The sequence below is a fragment of the Drosophila ficusphila genome, unplaced genomic scaffold (genome assembly GCF_018152265.1).
Source record: "Drosophila ficusphila isolate 14025-0441.05 unplaced genomic scaffold, ASM1815226v1 contig_412, whole genome shotgun sequence".
In the NCBI taxonomy this organism is placed as follows: Eukaryota; Metazoa; Arthropoda; class Insecta; order Diptera; family Drosophilidae; genus Drosophila; species Drosophila ficusphila.
The window spans coordinates 998389-1021027 of NW_025064326.1; the positions used below are offsets into that span (position 1 = coordinate 998389).

The window sequence follows — 22639 nt, forward strand, 5'->3', positions numbered from 1 at the left end:
GCGATGAGGGTTCATTGAAAGCAGAAACCCAGAGCAAAAAAATCAGGAAATATCAAGTTAAGAATCAGTCAATGTTTTTGGGAGCTGTAAATCACTTACGCAAAACTTTCAGATGGTTTGTTTTTCTTTCAATTTTATTATGGTTTCTTCTCGTTTGTGTTATTTACGAACATTTCTTTTAGACACAAATACAAATACATTTAATGTTTCTTCTCTCCTTTACGTTTCTTTAAAAAACTACTACAAAAAATTTTCTTGTTGTTTCGGTTGTGGTTTTTGTTAGCGCTTAAAGATCTACAACATATAGCTTAAGATCTACAACATATAGCATTCTAGAGCATACATATTTAATAGGTATGTACGGTTAAATATCTATATATTATATAATATATTCATATAAAAAAATACAACAAATTTGCAATTCGTTTCACATTTAGTTTCGTCGCCCTCTATTGTTTTCAATTTTAATTCTTCTTGTCTCGGTCTGCGCCAAAAATGCAGAGTCGAAGCAGAGATAGAAAAAAATTCACAAATATTATATTTCAATTCAACATTTATGTATGGCAAAAAGTCATCATCTATCTGTCATCAATCATAATTGATATTGATCAATCATATTTAGAATACATTTAATCTTCCACTGCTACTTTTTGTTTGTGTTCTTATTTTTTTGTTTTATTTTTGTTTTTGTTTTTTTGTATTGTTTTGTTTGAAAAGCATTTTACAAACTAAATTTAAAACTTATAAATACTACAACGTACGAGATCCGCCGAAATCTCATAGAATTTAAGCAAAATTAAACACACAAGTTACGAGTTAAATAAGTTAAATTAAATTACATAATAGTGGGTATATATAGAAATATCTGAAAGGCGCGCTAGTTTGTGTGTGTGCTTGTAAGTGGATCGATCGAATATAATATCGATTCGGGGACAATGCAAACAGGAAGCTCAAGAAGTTATTAGTTGGCTTAGAACAACAGGGTGGCACAAGCGAACAAGAGAAAGCAAAACAAATACCCTTTCCCAAACTGCGGGCTCTTCTTTCTGGCAATTCTTCCAAGACAACAAAATAAGGTAACAGATTGCAGCGTGTTTTCGCGTTGAAATTGCACAAATCTAAGTTAAGTATAGTTAGCAAACCAGAGTTCCATTGGGAAAGAGTATTTCTAAAAAAAAAAAAAAGGCGTAGCAGGTGGGTCAAACATGCATTCCTATTTATATGCTTAACATCAGTTGTGTAAAAACTTAATCAGCGTTTTGCCTATTGCAATGGTTTTTTGTATGGGAAACTTTTTGTCTTTTTCCTGTTTCTTTCCTTTTATAAATTAACAAATGTTAAAAATTTAATTATTACCTTTTCGATTGCACTTTGTTTTTGTTTAGCTTGTTGCTGTTTTTTGTATCTGTGTGTGAAGTTCGCATTTTTTCCTTTGTACATATATTTTTCCTTTGTTTCAACTCAGTTTGTTTGTGTTGTGTGAGTGTGTTTTATAAAAATTAAGGCTTTCGTTTTGAACAAAAAAAAACGGACAAAACTTGAAGGGAAATTACTATTTTAGCAACAATCAACTGATCACATCGAGTAAACGTACGTAGATTTCACTTAGAACTACTTCAAATCAATCATAATATAACAACAAATATAGAGCAAGGGGGTGGGGCGCAGGGGGGTTGCAAGGGGGCGGTTATCAAAACCTTAACCTGATTTCGCAAACCTTTCGCAAGCGAGTGCTCCTTTGTTTCGTTTTTAGAATATTTACATGAACACGACAAAGTGCGCTGAAGAAATGCAGAAAATTTCTTCACGATCCTACCCCGCCCCTTTTGACAACGCGCAGCGTGATAACAATAATTATGAGGGGAACCGGGAGAGGATTTGATACAACAACAGATAGCTTGACTTATCAATTATCACGCGAAATGCAGTATTACAAAATGTATATATATATACCTATATATACGTATATAAAATTAACCATACTCGTAATATTAATAAGAAAACTTCCTCAATTAGAAAATTTCGTTCTTCCACAAAAAGCTTCTAGCAAGCCATCAAACACGATCACCAAAATGTTTACTCGTTTGTGTTTCCTTTTGTTTCTGTTTCTGTTTCTGGAGCCTTCTGGTTCTGAGGGGAAGGCGGGGGCAGTTGAACTGCCAGCGCCATCCATCACACACAAAAATAATCATACACAGATATATAGCATATATATGACGTTGTACATACTCGGCGGTGGCCAAAATAATAGCACTGCAAGTGTAACATTTCGAATTTGTTTTACTTTGTAAGTCTCATCATTTAATATCGAAACTTGAGTAAGCGAAACAGCCAATGTAAGGAAATAGCTTTGTGACAGGCTTTGGTTGTTTGGGTTAAAATATTATCTTGGCAGTAAGAAGAGACTTTTCAGCAACAACTTGGAATACGTTTTCAAGTTATTGTACCTAATTGTACCTAAATTGAGTAATTCTTATGAAGAACAAATTTCTAGCGGACTCTAGGATTTATCTTTGAACTTAAAACCAAATTGTTTCACTTTAGAGGCGTTTTTGGGAAACGAAAAGACATTGCCCTTTCAAACTTGGGCCTTTCGAAAGAGGCTGCAGTGCTATTGCTTGGACCGCAACCGCGTGTGCTTATATCTAGGGATAGAGAGAGTTAGGGCTTTAGAGCGAGCTAGGATTAGAGAGATAGATAGCTAGCCTGAGGTTGTGGGCTTGTTCAGCGGGAGATTGGGTGCGCGGCTCCTACTGCGAAGTGCTGAAGTTCGACGGCGAAATGGACGCGGGGGGCGTCACCGTGTCGTGGCTCCCGATTCCGTCCACCTGGTCGTGGTCCCGCGACCGGCTCGTGGGTATCGGAGCACTACTGCCCATCATCGGCGGCGGCATTAGCGAGGCCGCCTGCTCCCGCTCCTGTTCCAGCTCCTCCTGCAGCTGCGTCAGGATCAGCTGCCGGTTCTGTTCCCAGTACAGAACCGGCCAGCGGAGCGTCGTGGTCAGGGAGTCGTTGTGCTCCTCCAGCGAATTGGTGGCGTAGTGCTCCACCAACCTCTTTAGGGAGGGGTAGATGTTGTAGGGGGCGGAGAAACCAAAGCCGCTCTCCGTCTCGTAAATAATGCAGTGCTGCACGATGTTGTTGCAGGAGATCGAGAGTGCATAGTTACCCGCGTCCCTCGCCCGGATGAGGAAAGTGCCCACGGGCGATCCCATCAGGAGCTCCTCCGCATTCCGGCGATTGGCTTCCCTCAGCAGCCAGAGGGTCTCGTTGCTGTGTGGCTGATTCGTGACCGTCTCGTAGTGCTGCCACCACTTGTCGAAGCCCATCTCGAGGATCGCCTGCAGATCGTCGTCCTTGAGGTTGAAGCCTTTCAGGCGCCTGAAGGTAAATAAAACAGAAGTCGGGAGTGAGTGAAGGGCAGAACCATGCTACTTAGGTTTTTGGCATTACAAAAGAAATTTATCCAAGACGCAATGGATTAAAGAACACATTTGTGGGCTCTTAAAGTAAGTACAGTGAGTTCAAGAAAAAGTCTGTCCAAGGTGTGCTGCGGAAAACAATGCAAAATGAAAGTTACATTGTAAATTTCAAAATTTACATGAGCAAGTAAAAAAATTGTATTTGATTTTTTCAATTTCGAATTTGATTAAAAATAACGTTTGTAAAATGTTTGCAAAACATGAAATACTATTTCACAACATTCTAATGAAAGAGGGGAGTACGTGACTTTCTAGGCGTGGCCAATATGCCTTTATTTTGCTAAATCTGATGACGTTGCATCCTTATCTAATCATTTAAAACGTTTAATTGACAAACCAAATGATGTCCACTGTTTAATTGATTATGTATTATAAATTTGGCCGAAGTTTTATGAGTTTTCTTTAACGAATTATTGAACTTTTTTATTTAGAACTATGACAATCAATTTTTTCAAATAACTTTTCCTGGAGACAAATACGTGTCCCTTAGACGCAACTTATAATAATTACGATTATGTGCGATACCGATAAGTAGTTAATATGTCCGAGTTGACTTGGTAATCGATATCTGTCCAGATCTAACAGTGTGCAATTTCAATTGGCGGCGAAACCCTTGATAACCAAATGCGACTGCGTGTTCCGGTCGCCGCTCGGTCTGCGAAAGCCTAGGCCCGCATCACGATCGTGGAACGATCGATTGTGGAACGTCTATCCAGGTGACTAAGTTCCAGAGCTTATCGCGCACAAGGTTGGGTGATATCATGGATCTTCGCATCGATGGAGTGAAGATAGGACTACACACGGAAACCCAACACCCGACGAAAGACAGTTATCTAATCTGGGAGAAGCCGAATGGGAGGAAAGGGACTTAGGACGGTGGCCGCCTAATCTCGGCCAGTTAGGAGACACAAAAGCAGAAAGCCTTGGGACGAGAAAAGGTTTGCGAAAAGCAAGAGGAAGCCCAGAATTACATACAGATGGTGGGTACAGAGATGGGGAGAAGCTTGGAAAGACTTATGAAGCACTCGGCAGACTTATAATTGCTGATAAGCGTAGCTATCTTTAGCAAGGCGCTAACCTTATCTAGAGGCAGAGAGCCTCCTTCCATTTGCCACTTCCCCTGTTACCAGTGCTTCCACACTCTAGGTAATACCCATAGAAACCGAGTAAACTCATCCAACGATGACGTAGGTGTAGGTGTAAAGGCCTGTTGCTAGGCAAAAGCCGCCTTTGCTTTTCGCACTGCAGCCAAAGAGCGGGAGATGATGGATCTGAAGAAACAAACAAGTTTCGCTAATCAAAAAAAATTAAGGGAAAGAAATCCCCCATGCGGTCGGATTCACATAAATGTGCGGCAGATAATATTGGCGTAAAGTGAGAGCGATTTTAAACAGATTTTAACGGGGAAATTGTGCTTTATAACACAATATTTGCCTCATAACAATTTAAGCAAACTAATTAAATACCTATTATAAAAGTTCATATTCGGACTTGGAACTTTATAACAAGTAAAAACATTTGATTCAGCACAAATATTTTCTTCCCTAAGCAAAAGCAACTTCGTTACCACCTTGAAGGGCAAACACCCTCTCCAAAAACTTAAAGACAAACCCTTGAACATCCGATTATGGAATATTTAAGAAAAATTCGCCGACTTTTTCGCCTAAATTCAAAAGCTACCCCCACATGAAATGACCTTGATAACGCAAAAAATATGTGCTTCGCGCATACAAATAAATATTGCGCATAGAAATTCGATAAAAAGCTTTGATTTGGAGACCAAAATCCAAGTCTCGCTAATAATGCAGATAAGAATAATAAGAACGCGGGGTTCGGTTCGAAGGGGTTACTTATCGTACCCTCCAGCAGAGACAATTTCTGGGAGCGCCCAGAATCGTGTGGGTTCTGCTTTCTATTCTTGGGCAATTTACGTTGGTTGGGGTTTCAGGTCTTTATTTTTGTTACTAATTCCTGGATTCCGTTGCATCTGAATATTTGAAAAGGATTTTCCGGAAAGAAGTTTGCCTGTATTGTACGAACAAATGGAAAAAGCGAATGGTCAGGCACGTAGACGCTCTACTGGCGTGAACAATTCGTAGATGAGCGGGTCGGGGGCAACTGCTATTAACAGTGTTATGCCATTATTATCGGTATCGTATCGTATCGGTCAGACGAGCTGCCGACACTTGGACAGAATGAGCGATCGGCCGACTGAGCTGCGTGGAAAATGAGCCAGAACCGTTGAGGGGCATTAAAATTCCTCCCTCGCAGGCTGAAAATCTGCAATCTACATTTATATGGCGACCACCTCATCTTAGTTTAACCCGCTGCTTTCCCAAGTCTCTTAACCATCTTGTCGCTTTTCACATTGGACTTGCATTTACTTTACCCATATCAGACTACAAACTCTGAAAGGGCAAAAGTTTAAGCAAAGCCAGCTCACCATTTAAGATTATGGATGATTAGTCATTTTGTTGAGTGGCCTGACACTCTTAACTGTTCTAGTTCTCAAAAATAAATATTTTACACATTATCGCACTTACTCAATGTACTTGTCCTTGCGCATCTGCAGCACCTGCAGATCCGGCTTGAGGGAGTTGATTTGTCGCTCGAGCAGCAGCTCCTCCGTCTTCTTCTTCTCCATGTACTGGTTGAGCTCTTGGCCCTTGGACTGGAGCAGTTGGAGCAGATTAAGCAGGCTCGTTTTGGTTTCCTGCAGACTGCGGCGTGTGTTGGCATTGGCCGCAGCGGAGTCTCCGGCGCCAGCCTCCGTAGTTTGGCCATCCACGGCCGCCTTCATGAAGGATTCGTTGAGCTTAATCTGATTGCGAAAAATCATCTCCGCATTGCCGAACACGCCCTGGTGCAGCTTCTTCTCCTGCAGCTTCTCCCGAATCGCATTGAAGGAGTTCCGCTTCTGCTCTAGATTCTGCTCGATGCTCTGGAGGTGCTGGCAAGTGCGGATGAAGTCGTTGCTCAGCCGACTCAGGTCCCCGTGCGCCTGGGAGTCCTCGTCCTCGAAGGTGCGCACAATCGGATTGCTCAGAGTGATGTCCAATGTCTTGTTGTACATGCTCAACGAGTTCACCTTGTAGTAGTTGATCATCTCTACCACAGAGTTGAACATGTCCTTCTCGATGAACCCGTACTTGCGGTCCCTCTGGTAGATCCTGATGAGCTTGTCGATGCCATCCTTCATTAGCGTCAGCGTGTACTCCCCAGTCATGGAGAGGGCGTCGCGCACTAGAAAGCTGCCGTCGGGCTTTCCATGCAGTATGTTCTTTGCCTCCTCCCGGGATATACGGCCCCAGTACCATGGTGCCAGGCGCAGCTCTTCCTCGTTGGGATCGACCAGCGATCCAGGCGCCTGTGGCCGCATGGTAGAGTAGTGCAGCGGGGAGGGTTGCACTGAAAGGGCAATGAGAATTGTGTCATAAGAAAAAATAATTCGGCATTCCCTTTCATAAAAAGGTTCATTTAAGTAAATTGGGGATAGAAAAAATTCTAAAACCGTAATTTTTTTAAACTGACTAATAAAACAAAAAATATTTATTGTACCCCCTAATGTTTCAGTTTTATAAACACTTAGTCCGGCCATCAATTCCTGTGTTTTGACTTATTATATATTCATCCCAATCCACTGCCAACGAAGTAGAATCCGTCGAGAAATCGATGTCTTGCCAAGGAACGTTATGCTAGGGCCCAATTGCTTCCCAATCCGTTAATAGATATTGGTCACATATTGCTCCCAGCAGCAGCAACAACAAAATGTGTGTGTAAAAACGAGGCATGTAATCGCTGGCGTCCCGGCTCTCTCTCCCGCCCTCTCGCTCCCTCCGCGAACAGCTCGCGAGCACCCTCTCGCTCTAACGCAGTCGGCCTGTTGCCAAGCGAGCCCGAAACGCAAATACTCACTTTTTGTGGCTCTTGTGGGGTTTTCAATGGGTTGAAATCCTTTGATTTGGAAGCTGGAGGCGTCGGTGAAAAGGCTGGATTTTTGGGTTTGCGAGGAATACTCGCTCGATTCGCTTTATAGCTATAGCTCACCACCACCAACGAATGGAGCACATCTTTCTATATTCTCGATTTCGCGATTCGACGGAACACATACACACACCGACACGCACACGCACGAACCAACACCAACGCACACGATGGACACTACGACACACTGGTTAAAAAAATGGTTGGCTTAGGTTCGGATCTTTGTGCTTTTCATGCACTTTTCGGCTTTTTTCGTCGGCGTTGGATTTTCGCTTATGCAGCCTGTTCAAAACATTCTTGTACGGCACTTTTGGACGACAGAAATCGGGAATTTAATCACAAAATCAGCACACCTTCTCGGGTAGAAATCGTGCGGTGTTGGAGAGCGCTGTTGTTGCCATGCCACTTGCTGCGAGTGAGCTGCCAGAGTGCTTTTCAGCACTGGCGGTTTCCTGTGTTGGCCAGGGCGAAACTACGTAACGTAAGAAACAGGGCTGCAAAATTTAGCCAAAATAGCAATCTGCTAAATGAAAAGCAGTGGTAGAGCCGATTGAGATTTTACTATAGGTTATTCGTCAATCCTAAACAACTTAATACAAATTATTTGCTTAAAATTTAATTTTTATCAGGCAGCCCTGGAAACGTAAGCTAATTGGTGGCTCATACCAAACGCTTTTTGAGACCCAGCAACTTACCCAACACTTGCGCGGTAAATTTAAAGTCATAGCTTACCATTCTTTGACTCATTTATTTTACATTCAAAAACTTATTTTAGAGCTAAGCTACAGCATATTTATTGTAGTAAGAAAATAAGGACCTCGTGGATTGGAGCCTACTCCATCCATCTGCGTAAATCAACTAGGCAGACATTTATCAATGATTTTGTATTATCGCATTAGTTTTAATTTCTTTAGTTAGTGGTAGTGTCGCCGTTCTGCGTTTAGGCTTTGCGATTTCTAAGGTAATTATGTTTAGCATTAATTGTGGCCCGTTTCATCAAAAACGATATATTAGTTAACCAGCTTGGAGGTGCCATAAATCTTGTATAATGCGTATTATAGGGGTTTTGTCTCCTGAATGTTTATCAATATGGTTGTGTGAGTTGGTGAGTGAATGAGGGTGTGTGGGGTGGAGTGCCTAGTGTATCTGGATGATGCCCGATTCCAGCAGTTTCATTATCTTATCGGCGATGGCTGGATTCTGCAAGTGTCTGCAAAATAAAGGTTATTAATTAAAACAAGTTCAAACACATTTCTGCTCGATACTCGGGAATAAAAGGGGTGTGCAATACAGGTTAAGACTGCTAGATATTGAATGCCCGATAAAGAATAATATTCTTGACTACACCTATTTTTCAGTCTATTAATACCAAGTAATCAAAATATGTAGTAAAAATATATCGTTATTTAAAACTCCCAATTTTAATTTAAGGCTGGTAGCCACCTCCCTGTTTTCGAGGTACAAGTCAATTTAAAACTCTTATGTAACTTTTAAGACCCTGAAATAAGTAATTAATGCAAATTTAATTCGATTGGGCCTTGCTCGCCACAGAAACCGAAAGTTCTAGACCTTGACCCGCAGGAACCCCGAATTCCGCATCGAGTTACAGGTTACTCATTTTTGGCAAATAATTTTCAGCAGATACTCACTCTTTGACGGCATTCGGGTCGTTCTGCATCTGCTCGAGGATCATGCGCATGGCCGGGTCCTTGAGAATCTGCTGGATCTCCGGATCGGACATCGCGTTTTTAAGCACCTCTTGCGGATTGCGCTGGAAGTTCATGGAGCACTGGCGATAGCCCTCGACGGCCTCCGCGTTGTTGGGGTCCAGTTCGAGGGCCTTCTGGTAGGCAGCCTGGGCCTTGGATTGCTGCTGCATCCCCTGCAGGATCTTGCCCTTGCGGATGTAGCCCTTGATGAACTTCTCATCCAGCTTGATGCACGTGTCGCAGTCCTTAAGGCCCAGATCGAAGGCGGCCAGCTTTGTGTAGCAGGCGGCGCGGTTGCTGTACAGCTTGGGATCATCCGGATTACGCTTGATGGCTTCGGTGTAGTGCTTCACGGCGGTGCTGTAGTCACCCTTCTTAAAGAAGTGGTTACCCTGCTCCTTCTCCTCCTCTGCCTTTTCGGGATTAATGTACGCCATGCGCTCCTCCTCCTTGATCTTGGCCTCCACCTCGCTCAGCGATGTCTTGATCTCCGGCGTGCGGTGCTCGGACATGGCCTTCTCGTAGTACACCTTTGCCTGCTTGTAGTTCTCCAGCTTGCGGTAGGTGTTCCCGATGCGGGCGAAGGATTTGGCTATCAGCTTGAAGTCGGCGCGACTCTCGCGACCCACCTCGATGCCCTTCTCGCACTGCTTGATGCACTCCTCGTACTCCTTGCGCTCGAAGTGAACGGCAGCTATGTTGTTGTAGAAGGTAATATCCGTGGGATCATGCTCGATGGCAGCATTGTAGTGTGCCAGGGCTGTCTCGAACTCCTTCTTTTTGTAGGCAGCGTTGCCCAGCTCCTTCTCTTTCTTGGCGAAGTACTTCTTTTTCTGCTCCTCGGTCATGTCCTCCACCCGAGGCTCAGCCGGCTTCGGGGGCTCAGCGGGTTTTGACGGCGGTGGCGAGGGAGCGCGGCTGCTGCGCGTCTGCTGGGGATCTATGTCCATGGGAATGTCGCCGTGCGCTTGCATGAAGCTCAGGGCCGAGTTCGTGATTTCCGTGCGACCTTGCAGGAGTATGGCGTTCTGGGGATCGTACTTGAGACCTGTACGGGTAGTATAAGTGAGGTTAGGTCGGGTGATTCATATGTGTGGCAATTGCCGGCCTCACCCTCGTTATACGCATTGAAAGCCTTCATGTAGTCGTGTAGACCGGCGGCGGCGACTCCCTTGCGCGAGTAGCCTTTCGGCCAAGTGGGATTCAGCTGGATGGTCTTCTCGGCATCTTCTAGCGCCTCCTGGAATTTTCCGGCCTTTGCGTAGGCTGCTGAACGGTTGCTGAAGAGCACATGGTTCTGGCCATCCAGCGCGATGGCCTCCGTGTACGCAGCCACTGCCTCGTCGAATTTCTCGGCGTTCAGCGCCTGGTTGCCCTTTTCCTTGAGTTCGTTCACCTGCAAAAACCACAAGGGTCTTACTCCCATCTGCCTCTCCGCTTTATCGCCGGCTTACCTTGTCCATTTCTGCTGGTGGGGCGGATGATGGAGCGGATTTACAGTCCTTTTTCCCAAATTTATCGCTAAATGAAACACGCTGCAAGTCGTGCCAGGTGAAAATGCGAAAAATGCCGACTTTTCTAGAAGCAAATCGCCAGGGTTGTCAAGGTATTCTTGATTGAAGTTGGGTCTTGCCAAACGGCGGTTTGGAGCTTGGCTTGTTTTTAGCGCAGACCCACACCGTCAAACTTATCTTGTAAGTGAATTAAAAATCATTTTTTAGTTTTTCATTTACTATAATGTAGATGCTTTTTTAAACCAAAATTAAAGGATAATTCAATTAAAAACTTATACTAACTTTGTTTCGATAATAAAATCGATAGTACCGATTTTCATCGATTTTCGTTGCAAATCTGCATTTAAGGTTGGCAACGCCGTGCAAAATACGACCAGACGCTGCTTTTTTACGTGCGGCATCCGAAAATAATTAAAAATTGGCAAGAAATACACAGGCGGCGCACCTTATTGCAGTTCCAACTCGTCGCAGGGGCAGTCTCGCAGAAAAGTTACATATTTTGGTAGCAGGAACGACACACAGGAGCCGCCACCATGGCTGAGTACTTGGCATCCATTTTTGGCACGGAAAAGGACAAGTAAGTAGAGTCGCATGGCTTAGTTTCCCGGGCCGAATAACCAAAGGGATTTACACTCCACAGGGTCAACTGCTCGTTCTACTTTAAAATCGGCGCCTGCCGCCACGGAGACCGGTGCTCGCGTATCCACAACAAACCGACCTTCTCGCAGACGGTGCTACTCCAGAATCTGTACGTGAACCCGCAAAACTCGGCCAAATCCGCAGATGGCTCACATCTGGTGGCCAATGTCTCCGACGAGGAGATGCAGGAGCACTACGACAACTTCTTTGAAGACGTATTCGTCGAGTGCGAGGACAAGTACGGCGAAATCGAGGAGATGAACGTGTGCGACAACCTAGGTGACCACCTGGTCGGCAACGTCTACATCAAATTCCGCAACGAAGCAGACGCGGAGAAGGCGGCGAACGATTTGAATAACCGGTGGTTCGGTGGAAGGCCAGTCTACTCCGAACTGTCGCCGGTCACCGATTTTCGCGAGGCCTGCTGCCGGCAGTACGAGATGGGCGAGTGCACCCGCTCAGGATTTTGCAATTTCATGCACTTGAAGCCCATCTCGCGGGAGCTGAGGCGGTACCTCTACTCCCGCCGCCGTCGAGCCCGCTCCCGTTCCCGCTCTCCCGGCCGCCGTCGCGGCTCCCGCAGCCGGTCACGGTCTCCGGGACGCAGAGGCGGCGGGCGGGGTGACGGAGTCGGCGGTGGCAACTACTTGAATAACGAGCGGGACAACATGCGCGGCAATGACCGCGGCAACGATCGCGATCGCCGCAAAGGAGGTGGCGGAGGAGGAGGCGGCGGCGGTGGGCGGTATTAAATCTTCTGGACATTTTTCAATACGATGGCAATTGAAAGAGACGACAGCGACGGACAAGCAAAACGCCAAGTATCGTGTATTTTATTCTCTGCGTTAGTTTTCCACTTTTTTTATATCACTTCGGAGGAAAGAGGAGCTGAGGAGGAGCAAAGAATGATGGGGTGTTCCACCACCACCTATGTACAAACCCCCCGCGAAATACTTTACCGAGCGCCCATTAGAATTGTAATTTACTATACACACATTCGTAATAATAAAATTGAGTAATACTATATGTATACAACAAGTAATCCAGCCGGAGAACCTAACTAATCCGTAGAAATGGGTTTCTCCACAGCTGAATAATATTTAATACCTTATAAATAACATTCTTGGCCAGATAGTTGTCAAAATGCCATAATATAACAGAAACTTTTCTTACTCTAGGCAATCATCAATTCATCAAAGGAGACCGAAATAACAAATGCGTTTCGTTTAACCCGAATTTTACTAATAGTTTAATTGGTGCACGACGGAAGGCATTTCAGTGACAGTTAGCTCATCAAATGTTGTCTGAGGGCGGACTGGGAGCATCCTGGTTGGCCGCCTCTGCCTTAGCCTGTAAGACTTCTTCGGATCCCTCAACACCTTGCTGCTGAAGCTCTGCTTCTTGTGAGCTCGGTGTCTGGGTGGCATTTGTGTCTGTCTCGGCTTGAAGATTGCCCTGCGATGGCGTTATTGGTGGAGGTATGGGCGTGTTGGGAGAGTTGCTGGACGCCTCTTTGGCCTTAAGCTGCTTGGTGATGTCAATTTGCTGCTGTAAACTATATGTGTTCTCGTGTTTCCGCCGCTGTTGCTGCTCCACGTCCCTTAAGACACCATCGTGGAGTCTCAGGCTGTAAGGCGTCATATGAAGAATATAGTTTCTTTATAAATTATATGGATTACTTGCCGGTCCGCAGATTGTTTATAGTGCACATAACCTATGATCGCCGTGGAAACAGTGACCGCCATTCCCAAAGTCACACGCGAAGCGGCCGACATGTTTGTGTGCTGTGTTGAAGCTGGAGATCTCCGCCAGAAATTCCTGCACTGGTAATTTGGGTGTCAAGTTCTGTGTTGTTTAGGTCGTTTCGGGTTACGACATGACTTTAAATTTGAAAGAAAAACACCAGCAACATTAAACTGGTAAGAGAGTGGCCAGCTCTCAAAAGGTTGGGTTTTTTTGTTTGCGGTCGGAGCGCGCCAAAATCTGATTTCAAAATTATTTTTTGTTGAGTTACAAAACACTACAAATATAAATGTAACTTTTTGAAAATGCATGTTTTGAAACCGTTATACCTGTAATTTAATAGAATACTGCTATAAATATTTTCTTTGAGGAGAATAAAAATGTTTAGATATCTTTTTGTATTTGTATATGAACTTTAATTAAGTAATAACTAAATAAAAATAATAAAAATATTTAAACGAATTATCGATATTAGCAAGTGCGCTTTACTGTTATCTATATTCAAATAAAGTTTTTTCACGTTTGTTTTTTGACTTTCTTATCTCTTGCACTGACGCAATGCCAAGTTTACTCTCTCCTAAAAATAAACCAAGATGCTAATCGCTCGGTAAAGTTATCTTCTAGGCTATGACTGCATGGCTCCACTCTAGTTATTCACCAAAAACATACACCTCAATTGGCCAAAGAGTGGGGGGGGATTCATTCAGGTGATTGGGCATCATTAACGCATAAACACGGAGCCCGCACTCCCGAATCCGGAATGCGAGGACCGGAGTCCGTTGCCGGACATGCGCAACACGCACCTGAAGCGAAAGCGAGCGAATGGAGGAACCGACACCACAAAACCGAGAAACCGAGGCAGAAACAGAAGCAACAGCACAAGTACAATGCAAACCGAGCACAAAAGGCAGGAGGCAACACGGCGTATGGGCAACATCCAGTGCGACTCCAGTTTTCCATACGCTCAGTTGTGCCCGCGGTCAAGGGAAAATCGCAGCCGAGCAATTTTACCGAGCAAAGCCAAAAGGAAATCAGAAAAAATACTTAGCGTGCGTGTGCCAGAGCCTTGGTGATTTGTTTAGAGAGTGCAAATCAAATGTGAAACAATCAACAATTGTTTTTAAGGGCCATAAAAACCATCAAATTATGAACATAACCGAAATATAAACAAGAGCCACGGGGAACTTCTTCTAGTGCAGTTGGGATTTCTGGATTTTTTGCGAGCACTCCTGCCTTAGTTTTGGGGCTTAAATATTTATGTCGGTGACGCAAATATTGATTTAAATTTGTGCGCGCTTTGGGTTGACGAACGCGCGGTGTCTTGACTCAAGAGCCAAACACCTTGGGGACGTTCTTTTGTAGACTTATTATAGAACTGGCGAAACTGTGGCTTTGCACAGAGAAAAACTAATGCAAAATTTCATTTTAAATGACCCATATTTTTAAAAATAATACAAATGTAGCTTAACAGTTAAAACCGTTAATTTCTTTGTTCAATAAATGAAGAGTTCTAGGAATACGTTTCCCCTTGGGAAGTACTTAACCGATTAAGTAATACATTTTGAAATAGTCTGAAGACAAGTTCCCGTTGTATGCGTTATATTTGCTCCTGTGTAACTTGAAGTTCCCCTCAACCTTCCTTCGTATAGGATCTGTGAGAAATCTCTAAGATGACCAAAGTAGAGCTCTACAAGTCGCGCGTCTTTGTGACAATCATACACCTGTGTGCGCTGGGCCAATTCGCATATGGGCTCTACTACAGCTCCTTCGAGATCCAGCGCAGCTATAAGCTGAAGACGAGCCTGAATCGCCGCCTGGTGCCGGAGTCGCTGCCCCAGAAGATAAAATTCCTGTCCTACTGGTCCCTGGTGAGTAGAGTTATGGCCCATTGGCCCATTGAAGCCATCGCCGAAAGATATATTATAAATAATGGGGAATTAAAAAACAAGGCGGAAATGCGTCCAGCTCGACCGTTTCAAGTGTCGAGACCAAAAAATGAGCGAAGGAAAAATTATTCTTATTATTATGCCCCGCATGCCGCTGCTCGCATTTATGTCTGCCATATGTTTGTTTATTTGTTCGTCTGCTCGTTGGGGATCGCCCCCGCTCCGTGCTTTTTTATCGCCCGGTGGGGTCAACAACTGTGGAATACGGAGGAGTATCTGCCAGATACGAGAGCTCTTCCCCCGCCGAATTTCCCCATTCGCACTGCACTTTTCCCTGTTGTCGTTGCACATACTTTGCATGCAATCGTTTTTCGGCATTACTTTGCCGCAAGTATTTATTTGCTCAGATGTTCGCGGTTCCCAGATTTTTCATCGGCTGGACGCTCTGTTCTGGTTGCTCTGTGCGCCCGAAAATTTATGGGACTGACGAATGCCAGATTATCTGATGGGCGCCAATGTAAATGTGCCATACGCGGCAGTTGGCATCGATTTGGTGTTTGGTGTTTCAAATGCCTTATTTACATATCGTTAAAATTGCTAAGAAAATCGATGGATTGTTGCATTTTTCTCGCAGCTACTGCGAGGGACTGCTACTGCAACAAGGGAAAACACAAGCAAATATTCCGAAGTGTTTGTCATAGTGGAAAGGCGCATTTCAGTTTCGTCTAGGTAAATAAATATGCCTTGAGTTTGGGCCAGTTCGCTATGAAAGTTTCCATTCGACTTGCGAGAAAAATTCCAACAGCAATATAACCTTTTCGATTATAATATCTGACCTACAAAAATTGTGATTAAAGGGCCTTGATGACAATGAAAATGCCGAAAGAAGAGGTTGTAGCGGTCATGAAAGGACTAATTAAAAAGAAAATAATGGACTATTTAAGATAAATTTATTACCGGTTAAATATGTGACCTAAAAAGATAATTTTTCTTGGAAATGGCTTATAAGATGGTGTAATATGTTCCTTGAAATTTATGAAGGATTACTCTTGCTACTCTTTATTTTTACGAGCCATTGTTGACCCAGAAACAACAAAGAAAATTTCAGAGGTTTTAAGACAAATTAAGACATTTTACATTTTTGTCAATGACTTTTACTTGTTTTCCTTATTTATCCCCACGCACACGTTTTGACCATAATTAATGTTCCTGAAAGTTCCCATTTCCGTGCTTTCCGGGCTTTTCCAGCGAAGAGTTTAGTTTATTATTGCACGACCTTGCGTGCCCTTGATTAATGCCACCTCCCCGCCCCCAGGCACTTTGATCTGGTGAGCATAAAGTGCTTTATATCTACGGATCTGCACTCGCTGGTTTTCCTTTATTCTTTGGCCAATTGCTTTTATGTAGTCCCTCGAATCGGACACGAGCATTTTTCGGTGCCATTACCATCCGGTTCGATTATTTTTGCTGCCGTTCCCTTTTCGCCGCTTTTCTTTTGGCATTCCAATGGCTTCCGTCAAGCGTCGGGCGGGGGGAAATTGTTTATATCGGCGCAATCAAAATAAAAAATAAACTTCAACTATTTTCCGACAAACAATTGCATTGTTGAAGCGAAATAGCCAAAACCTGTGTATGTTCTAGGCCGATTCCATATAGTATCTCGCGTACAGATGCTACATATGTTTGCTAGCTGGGCAGCATTCAATCCGTTCGATTTCGAGCAATTTATTAGTGGGATATTTTGAAGGAAAGATTTATGGAGCGTGATACTGAGGTATACTCGGGACTCATAAGCCGACTGATTTTAAAAATCTTACTATTTGTAGACTTGCTTTGAAAGTGGCTAAAATTATGTATTTCAAAGTAGCTCGTGTACTTCAAAAACTGCTTACTAAAGGAATGCAAGTGCTAGTAAAATATTTACGAACCCATTGGGTTGATTAACATCTAATTAATCACCACTGCTTTCCTATAGGGTATTTGTTGTTCTCATCTGCTCGTGATTTTGTTTACATCTGCTGTCCCATTTTCCTGGTTTATTTGCTCTAGCTGAAAGGTCTCGATTTTGATTGTTATCCAGAATTCAGCCGGGGGAACTGAAGGGGAGAACGGGGGAAACTAAAACGCCCCCAAACATGAGGCATCAGCAATGAGCGATATTCCTTGACAAATTTCAAATCAGTTCGGAGTTCCATCTGTACGAATGATGTGGTTGCAGTGGCTGATCTGGGTGTTGATCCCACTCCAAGTGGCTAAGGCCACCAAGTGGTTCGCCGGGGGACTGGACTTCAGCCACCCCTCCGCCTGGATAGATGAGCACATGCCCTGTGCCCAGGACGTGGTCGTGTTCCCGGAATATTATCCAGCCCTGCTGCCCTTGCCCGAGGAAGTGTCCATTGACGGCTTGGTTTTCCCCAGGGAGGGGGCGGTTCTCCTGGCCGAGGAGTCCATCATCAACTTCGGCTCGAAGAGGAACGTCGCCTGTGAGAGCGAGGAGAAGAGAGCCTATTTGAAGCCGCCAAAGTCGAGTAAGTGGTTTGATCCCGGCACCTGGACGGAAAAGTCCAAAAAGGACTCGACCCAGTACATACCAGAGCTCGAGAGGATTCCCTGCGATAACGAGCAGGTCATAATCAATGGCCACGGGGCACTGGCGTTCGACCTGGAAAATGTCCAGCACCTGAGAGTGGGGCAGCTCATCCTGGCCGGCTCCTCGGTTTCCAAAACCTATTTGGAGCAGCTCATCACCAGGGACTTGGGGCAGTTCCTCTTTCACAACGCCCAGGATGTCCAGGTGGAGTACTACAGGGGAGAGCTGTGCGGCTGCCACAAGGACTTCGACAAGTTGGTGGAGCCCGTGTGCCACAACGTCCAGGAGCAGTGCGAGACGCCCCATTGCCTGTCGCCAGTGCGACCCTTTGGGTCCTGCTGCCTCATTTGCGGGGCCACTCTGACCACGCCCATGACTCACTGCAGCGAGAGCAGCAGGAAGGCGATGGCAGATAAGGTAAACAAGCTCATCGACCAGCAGAAGCTGGGGGATCAGATCGACCTGCAGGTGCACTTCGTGGGCTCCCAGCAGTTCAGCAACTTCCTGCAGGCCATAGTGACGGATCGCCAGAAGTACAGCGAACGGAGCATGGAGTTCCTACAGCAGCAACTCGACTACTGGAAGAAAACCAACACGACCCTGAAGGTCTCCGGACGACCCTACAACCCGAACGTGAGCTTCTCCTCGATCGTGCTGATCCTCTTCTGCATGGCTCTGGTGGGGCTGGTGTCCGTGGTCATCTTGGCCCACTTCATGCCGGAGAATCCCTACCTGAATCGGATTCCCCAGTGGATCCACGACCCCCGCCGCTGGAGGTGGCGCCACTTGGGTGTGCGACTGCGCCGGAACCTCCTCTTCAACCGCTTCGACAACGGCGGAGCCGGTGGTGGCTCCTCGGAGGGAGGCCCCTCTGGTGTGGATCGCCTGGGAATAATGGCCTACGACCCCGAGAGCGGCGAGGTGCGGGAACGGGCCTTCGACAATCCCATGTTCGAGCAGGGAGCAGCCATGGAAGTGGCTGCCCAGGAGTCGCAGGAAGAGCAGGAAATACTGGCTGCCCCCAAAATGGAGACGGGAGACCTGGACGCCACCAGTGTGGTGGATGAGCAGGAGCTGACCGAAATTAACCTGGAGCCCTGCGGGTCGGAAACCAATGAGGAGACAATCTGAAATATACGACGTGCATATATCATTAAAACTTCTTTTTGTAGAAGTACAAAACACATTCCCTGTTATTATCCTATTTATATAAAAACGAATTCCGTTCTAGCAAATAAAATATGTACGGTTTAATGGATATGATAGTGGATTGCCCTCAACAGAACAGATGTCTTTATGGGTTGTCCAAAAGTTGACTGGCTTCGCTGTTTAGAGGCGTATACCGCTGGATTATTTTGGGATATTACACAACCGAAAATCAATTACCAACGCAAATCGATATATAGCGTGTAACACACGCACAGAGAAACAAGGAGCACCTGATAATGATACCGGATAATTCAGTTAGCGGGACTCTAATGACGTCGCCTTTTGTCGCGATGGCCTTGCTCCTTGACCTTCGTGTGCTGGGTGGTTTGGGGGGCGGGAATCGATAGTTGCCATTAGCTGCGAACGGATTTCGAAAAGCCTTTGTGCCGACTCATAAATATGGCTCACATGTGTCTATTCATAGAACGCTCTTGAGGAGAGGAGAGGCTCGCCTCCCCATAGTTTTTTATAGGATGTAGGATGTGTGGTGCGTGGAAGTGGAGGCGGAGGTGGAGGTGGGGGTCAAGTTCCGACGCGGATTCAGAATGTATTTCAGCTTCTGCCAATTCACTCTCGAGTGGAAATACTTTGTACCACGGCGATTGAGAGTGCGGCAGATAAGCGCGCCTTATCAGTTTCAAAGCGAAAGCAAAAATACATACAGTGGTCGACCGAATTTGAATAAGCAAGACCTTGCAACATATTCAGATTCGGAATTGAGTTTTTAAGAAAAACCATAGTTAAGCAGTTGCTCACCTCCTTTGAAAACCGTAGGTTAGCCGTTGGTTAAAAGCACATCAGTTATAAGAGATCCTAAGAGACCACGAACGGTGAACTGAACTGAGTAGCCACTGTACTTAAACGTACATTCATAAGCACTCACTGCTAGTGACTGGACTCTGGCTATACCATAATCAGTACTTATCTGGCACCAGGAGGTTCAACATGGCCAAGCCCAAGACGAAATCGAAGAGCAAAGGCTCCACCTCGCCGGGTTTCAACAAGGCGGTCCAGTTGCTCCTCCACTTGACAGCAGCGGTGCAGTTCAGCTATGGCGTGTATACCCTCCACATCACCCAAATGCCCAACACGGTGCCCTTCGGCGGGAAATTCAAGTTCCTTACTTTTATTTGTGCGGTAAGCCTATGAAAAGGTGTGGGACGTTTAACTGCCGGTTAAGCAAAAGTGATAAGAAATCGCTCGCTGGGAATTATAACGCCCAGATGTTCAATCACACAGGGACAAATCTAATCGGTGATAGTCGATAAAGATACCATTGTTGTTGGACAACAAATAATGTGGCAATTATCTTGATGAGATCTCCAGATATATTGTTCTGAGGGTTCATTTCTCAAAACAGTGGACATCTTGTCTTTTCTTTTAATACTTACAAATTTTAAAGATGAAATTAGATAAAAATATGTTTATCCACAAACAATTATCTATAAACAATGATTCTATAAGCTTAAAACCAAATTATAAAACCTATAAGGTCCCTCTTAGCTACATATGTAGCTTCCAATAGGCCCAATATACCCTAGAACTCTGTGATTCGGTACTCGTTCCGTTTTCAAAAGATAAAAGTATCCACACACCTGGTATTTTGGCGCGGCCCCGGCGCGGCCACACTGATCCACCGCCAGCCCCTTTTTGGGGTGGCAAATGTTGTTTGCGCTACTGCACTGCAGGCAGTATTATTTTGAGTCGGGCGGCGGACCAGACCGGTTTGCTTGTGCTTCGGGGCCGTGAAAAATCAATCGTGAGCAGAGCGAGCAGCTGCAGCTGGAAAATGGCATCGGTGCGCGGAAAATCCCTGTACCAGGGCGTCTTCGGGGCGCTCAGGACTCTGCTCCACCTCACGGCGGCCGTGCAGTTCAGTTACGGCATCTACTACGACTACACCTACGTCGAGTTCCCCACCAGCGAGCCGGAGATGCGGCTCCACCACCCCTGGGGGGCAAATTCAAATATCTAACGTTCCTGGATGCGGTAATCACCCACAAGATACACGAACCCCCCATTAGATTCAGCGGTTTAAAGTTTACTCGATACGTTCTTGGCACGGTTGGATTGCTTAACTGGTTTACACGCATCTACTGGGCTACACTGAGAAGAGAATTTTAGGTTTTAAGAGAATGCTACTGTGGCTTCTATAAAACACCCCCTAGATTGGTTTCTGAAAACCATATAGCTTCCTATATGCCTCAACTTCTTTTTAAAATAACTTTTTAATATAATATATCTTGAACGAGACAATTTTCAACTAATCCTATTCATTTTTCGAAAGTATCAGATCAAGCAATACCATCCCATTGAACACTTTGAAAATATAACCGCTTTTTTAAAGCACTAAACCCAAAATCCCTAAACTTTTACAGGAAATGATTTGTCAAACTTGTTTTCGCTAGCTGTAATTCCTTCCACTCCACTTAAGCAACCCTTTAGATTTAGCCACATTATCTCACACATGTCGACCGTTCTCCCACTTACAGATAATTCAGGCACTGTACTATATCGTGTCGCTCGTCAACGATTTCGTGGGCACCAACGAGCTGACCCCCAAGAGACCCCCGGCGGTACGCAGATTTAAGGACTGGCTGATGGCCACCTTGGCTTTCCCGGTGGCCATCAACGTGGGCGTTACCTTCTGGACTCTGTACGCCATTGACAGAGAGCTGGTCTTCCCCAAAGTGCTGGACCCCGTCTTTCCCAGGTGAGACCACCAAAATCCAGTAGAACTAGTTATGTTTAAAGAACTATGTTTGTTATTGTCGTATTGTTTGTTTACATTCGAGTCATATATATAGCAAAGCACAACACTCTCATTTTTAATTTCTTGGGAAGTTGTACGAAAATCAGAAGTAAACTAATTTATCGGACTTTTCCGTTTCTCAAAGGTTTTAAAATTTCAAAGCGGGTCATGCACCAACTCCCTAAAATGCTGGGTCAGCGATTAACCTGCTAAGACATTAACCTATATACCCTATTAAGTACCCTTATTTCATTTTCTAGCATTTAAGATTAAGGTGTTGACTTTCACTTAATTATAATTACATTCTTATTCACGTAGCTCTGACGCTTTCAGAGATTCGTCAATAAAAAGACGTGATGTGAATACAAAGTGAAAATTAACAATCAGCTTAAAATTTATTAATAGAAGTATATATGTAGTTCTGTAAGCTTCTAGGGAGATTTACGCGTACACCTCTATCCTGCTACATACTTGTAATACACTGCTCTCGGTCTTTCAGCTGGCTGAACCACGTCCTGCACACCAACATCGTGGTCTTCATCGTCCTGGAGCTGTTCATCTCGTACCGTTCGTATCCGAAACGCAGCCATGGACTCGCCGGTCTGGCTACCTTCATGGGCGCCTACCTGGTGTGGATCCACGTGGTGAAGCACTACTCCGGCGTGTGGGTCTATCCGGTGCTGGAGGTGCTCCAGCTGCCCCAGCGCATTCTGTTCTTCGTGGCCGTCGTGGGATTCACGCTCTCGCTTTATCTGCTCGGCGAGTTCCTCAACAACACCGTGTGGGCCAAGGAGGTTAAGCTGGCCAAGCGCAAATCCAACTAGGAGTAGGCTGTGTTCCGTTTCTGTTCCATGTAGTCGCGTTTAATTAGCCACAAAATACAAACGATGATTGGCCGGGCCTGTTTCGAATATTTATCTTACTCATATTGACCCAGGAGACCCCACTAAATATGGGCAAATTAATAAACGAAGCATGAACCCGCCAGACCGACTCGCTTATATATTTTACACACTTAATGAACCGTTTGCTAATAATATTCATACTTACTACGACTTACATTGTAATTGAGATTATAGCCGTAGTTTGCATACAATAAGTGCGTCTTCTTTCGGTTTTTATTAGACAAAA

General features: G+C 44.9%; 6 protein-coding genes across 8 annotated transcripts; 3 read left to right on the plus strand and 3 right to left on the minus strand.

The window, feature by feature from the left end:
• Positions 1–116: 116 nt before the first annotated feature.
• On the minus strand, positions 117–7892 carry LOC108091530 (phosphatidylinositol 3-kinase regulatory subunit gamma). Its single transcript, XM_017190796.2, has 3 exons — positions 7398–7892; positions 6026–6890; positions 117–3381 (listed from the first exon to the last, which is right to left on the minus strand). Coding segments are annotated over exons 1-3 (1497 nt in total). The 5' UTR covers positions 7399–7892; the 3' UTR covers positions 117–2750.
• Positions 7893–8194: 302 nt separating this feature from the next.
• LOC108091557 (stress-induced-phosphoprotein 1) lies at positions 8195–10785 on the minus strand. Its single transcript, XM_017190829.2, has 4 exons — positions 10630–10785; positions 10289–10571; positions 9116–10223; positions 8195–8676 (listed from the first exon to the last, which is right to left on the minus strand). Exons 1-4 carry the CDS (start codon positions 10636–10638, stop codon positions 8604–8606), a joined length of 1473 nt encoding a protein of 490 aa, XP_017046318.1. The 5' UTR covers positions 10639–10785; the 3' UTR covers positions 8195–8603.
• A 242-nt stretch (positions 10786–11027) lies between these two features.
• LOC108091555 (splicing factor U2af 38 kDa subunit) lies at positions 11028–12370 on the plus strand. Its single transcript, XM_017190825.2, has 2 exons — positions 11028–11266; positions 11330–12370. The coding sequence occupies exons 1-2, from the start codon at positions 11223–11225 to the stop codon at positions 12078–12080; spliced, it is 795 nt and encodes a 264-aa protein (XP_017046314.1). The 5' UTR covers positions 11028–11222; the 3' UTR covers positions 12081–12370.
• Positions 12357–13270, minus strand: LOC108091556 (protein PET117 homolog, mitochondrial). 2 transcript variants are annotated; one of them, XM_017190828.2, is made up of 2 exons: positions 13008–13270; positions 12357–12955 (listed from the first exon to the last, which is right to left on the minus strand). In XM_017190828.2, exons 1-2 carry the CDS (start codon positions 13037–13039, stop codon positions 12622–12624), a joined length of 366 nt encoding a protein of 121 aa, XP_017046317.1. In that variant the 5' UTR covers positions 13040–13270; the 3' UTR covers positions 12357–12621. The 2 variants fall into 2 exon arrangements, with proteins under 2 accessions (XP_017046317.1, XP_017046315.1); XM_017190826.2 differs by having other exon boundaries at positions 13012–13265.
• Positions 13271–14013: 743 nt separating this feature from the next.
• LOC108091506 (androgen-induced gene 1 protein) lies at positions 14014–22495 on the plus strand. 2 transcript variants are annotated; one of them, XM_017190748.2, is made up of 4 exons: positions 14014–14120; positions 14721–14939; positions 21249–21469; positions 22008–22495. In XM_017190748.2, the coding sequence occupies exons 2-4, from the start codon at positions 14742–14744 to the stop codon at positions 22330–22332; spliced, it is 744 nt and encodes a 247-aa protein (XP_017046237.1). In that variant the 5' UTR covers positions 14014–14120; positions 14721–14741; the 3' UTR covers positions 22333–22495. The 2 variants fall into 2 exon arrangements, with proteins under 2 accessions (XP_017046237.1, XP_017046238.1); XM_017190749.2 differs by lacking the exons at positions 14014–14120; positions 14721–14939 and adding an exon at positions 19688–19893.
• On the plus strand, positions 17124–18805 carry LOC108091504 (protein amnionless). Its single transcript, XM_017190745.2, has one exon. It carries the CDS (start codon positions 17161–17163, stop codon positions 18676–18678), a length of 1518 nt encoding a protein of 505 aa, XP_017046234.1. The 5' UTR covers positions 17124–17160; the 3' UTR covers positions 18679–18805.
• Positions 22496–22639: the final 144 nt, after the last annotated feature.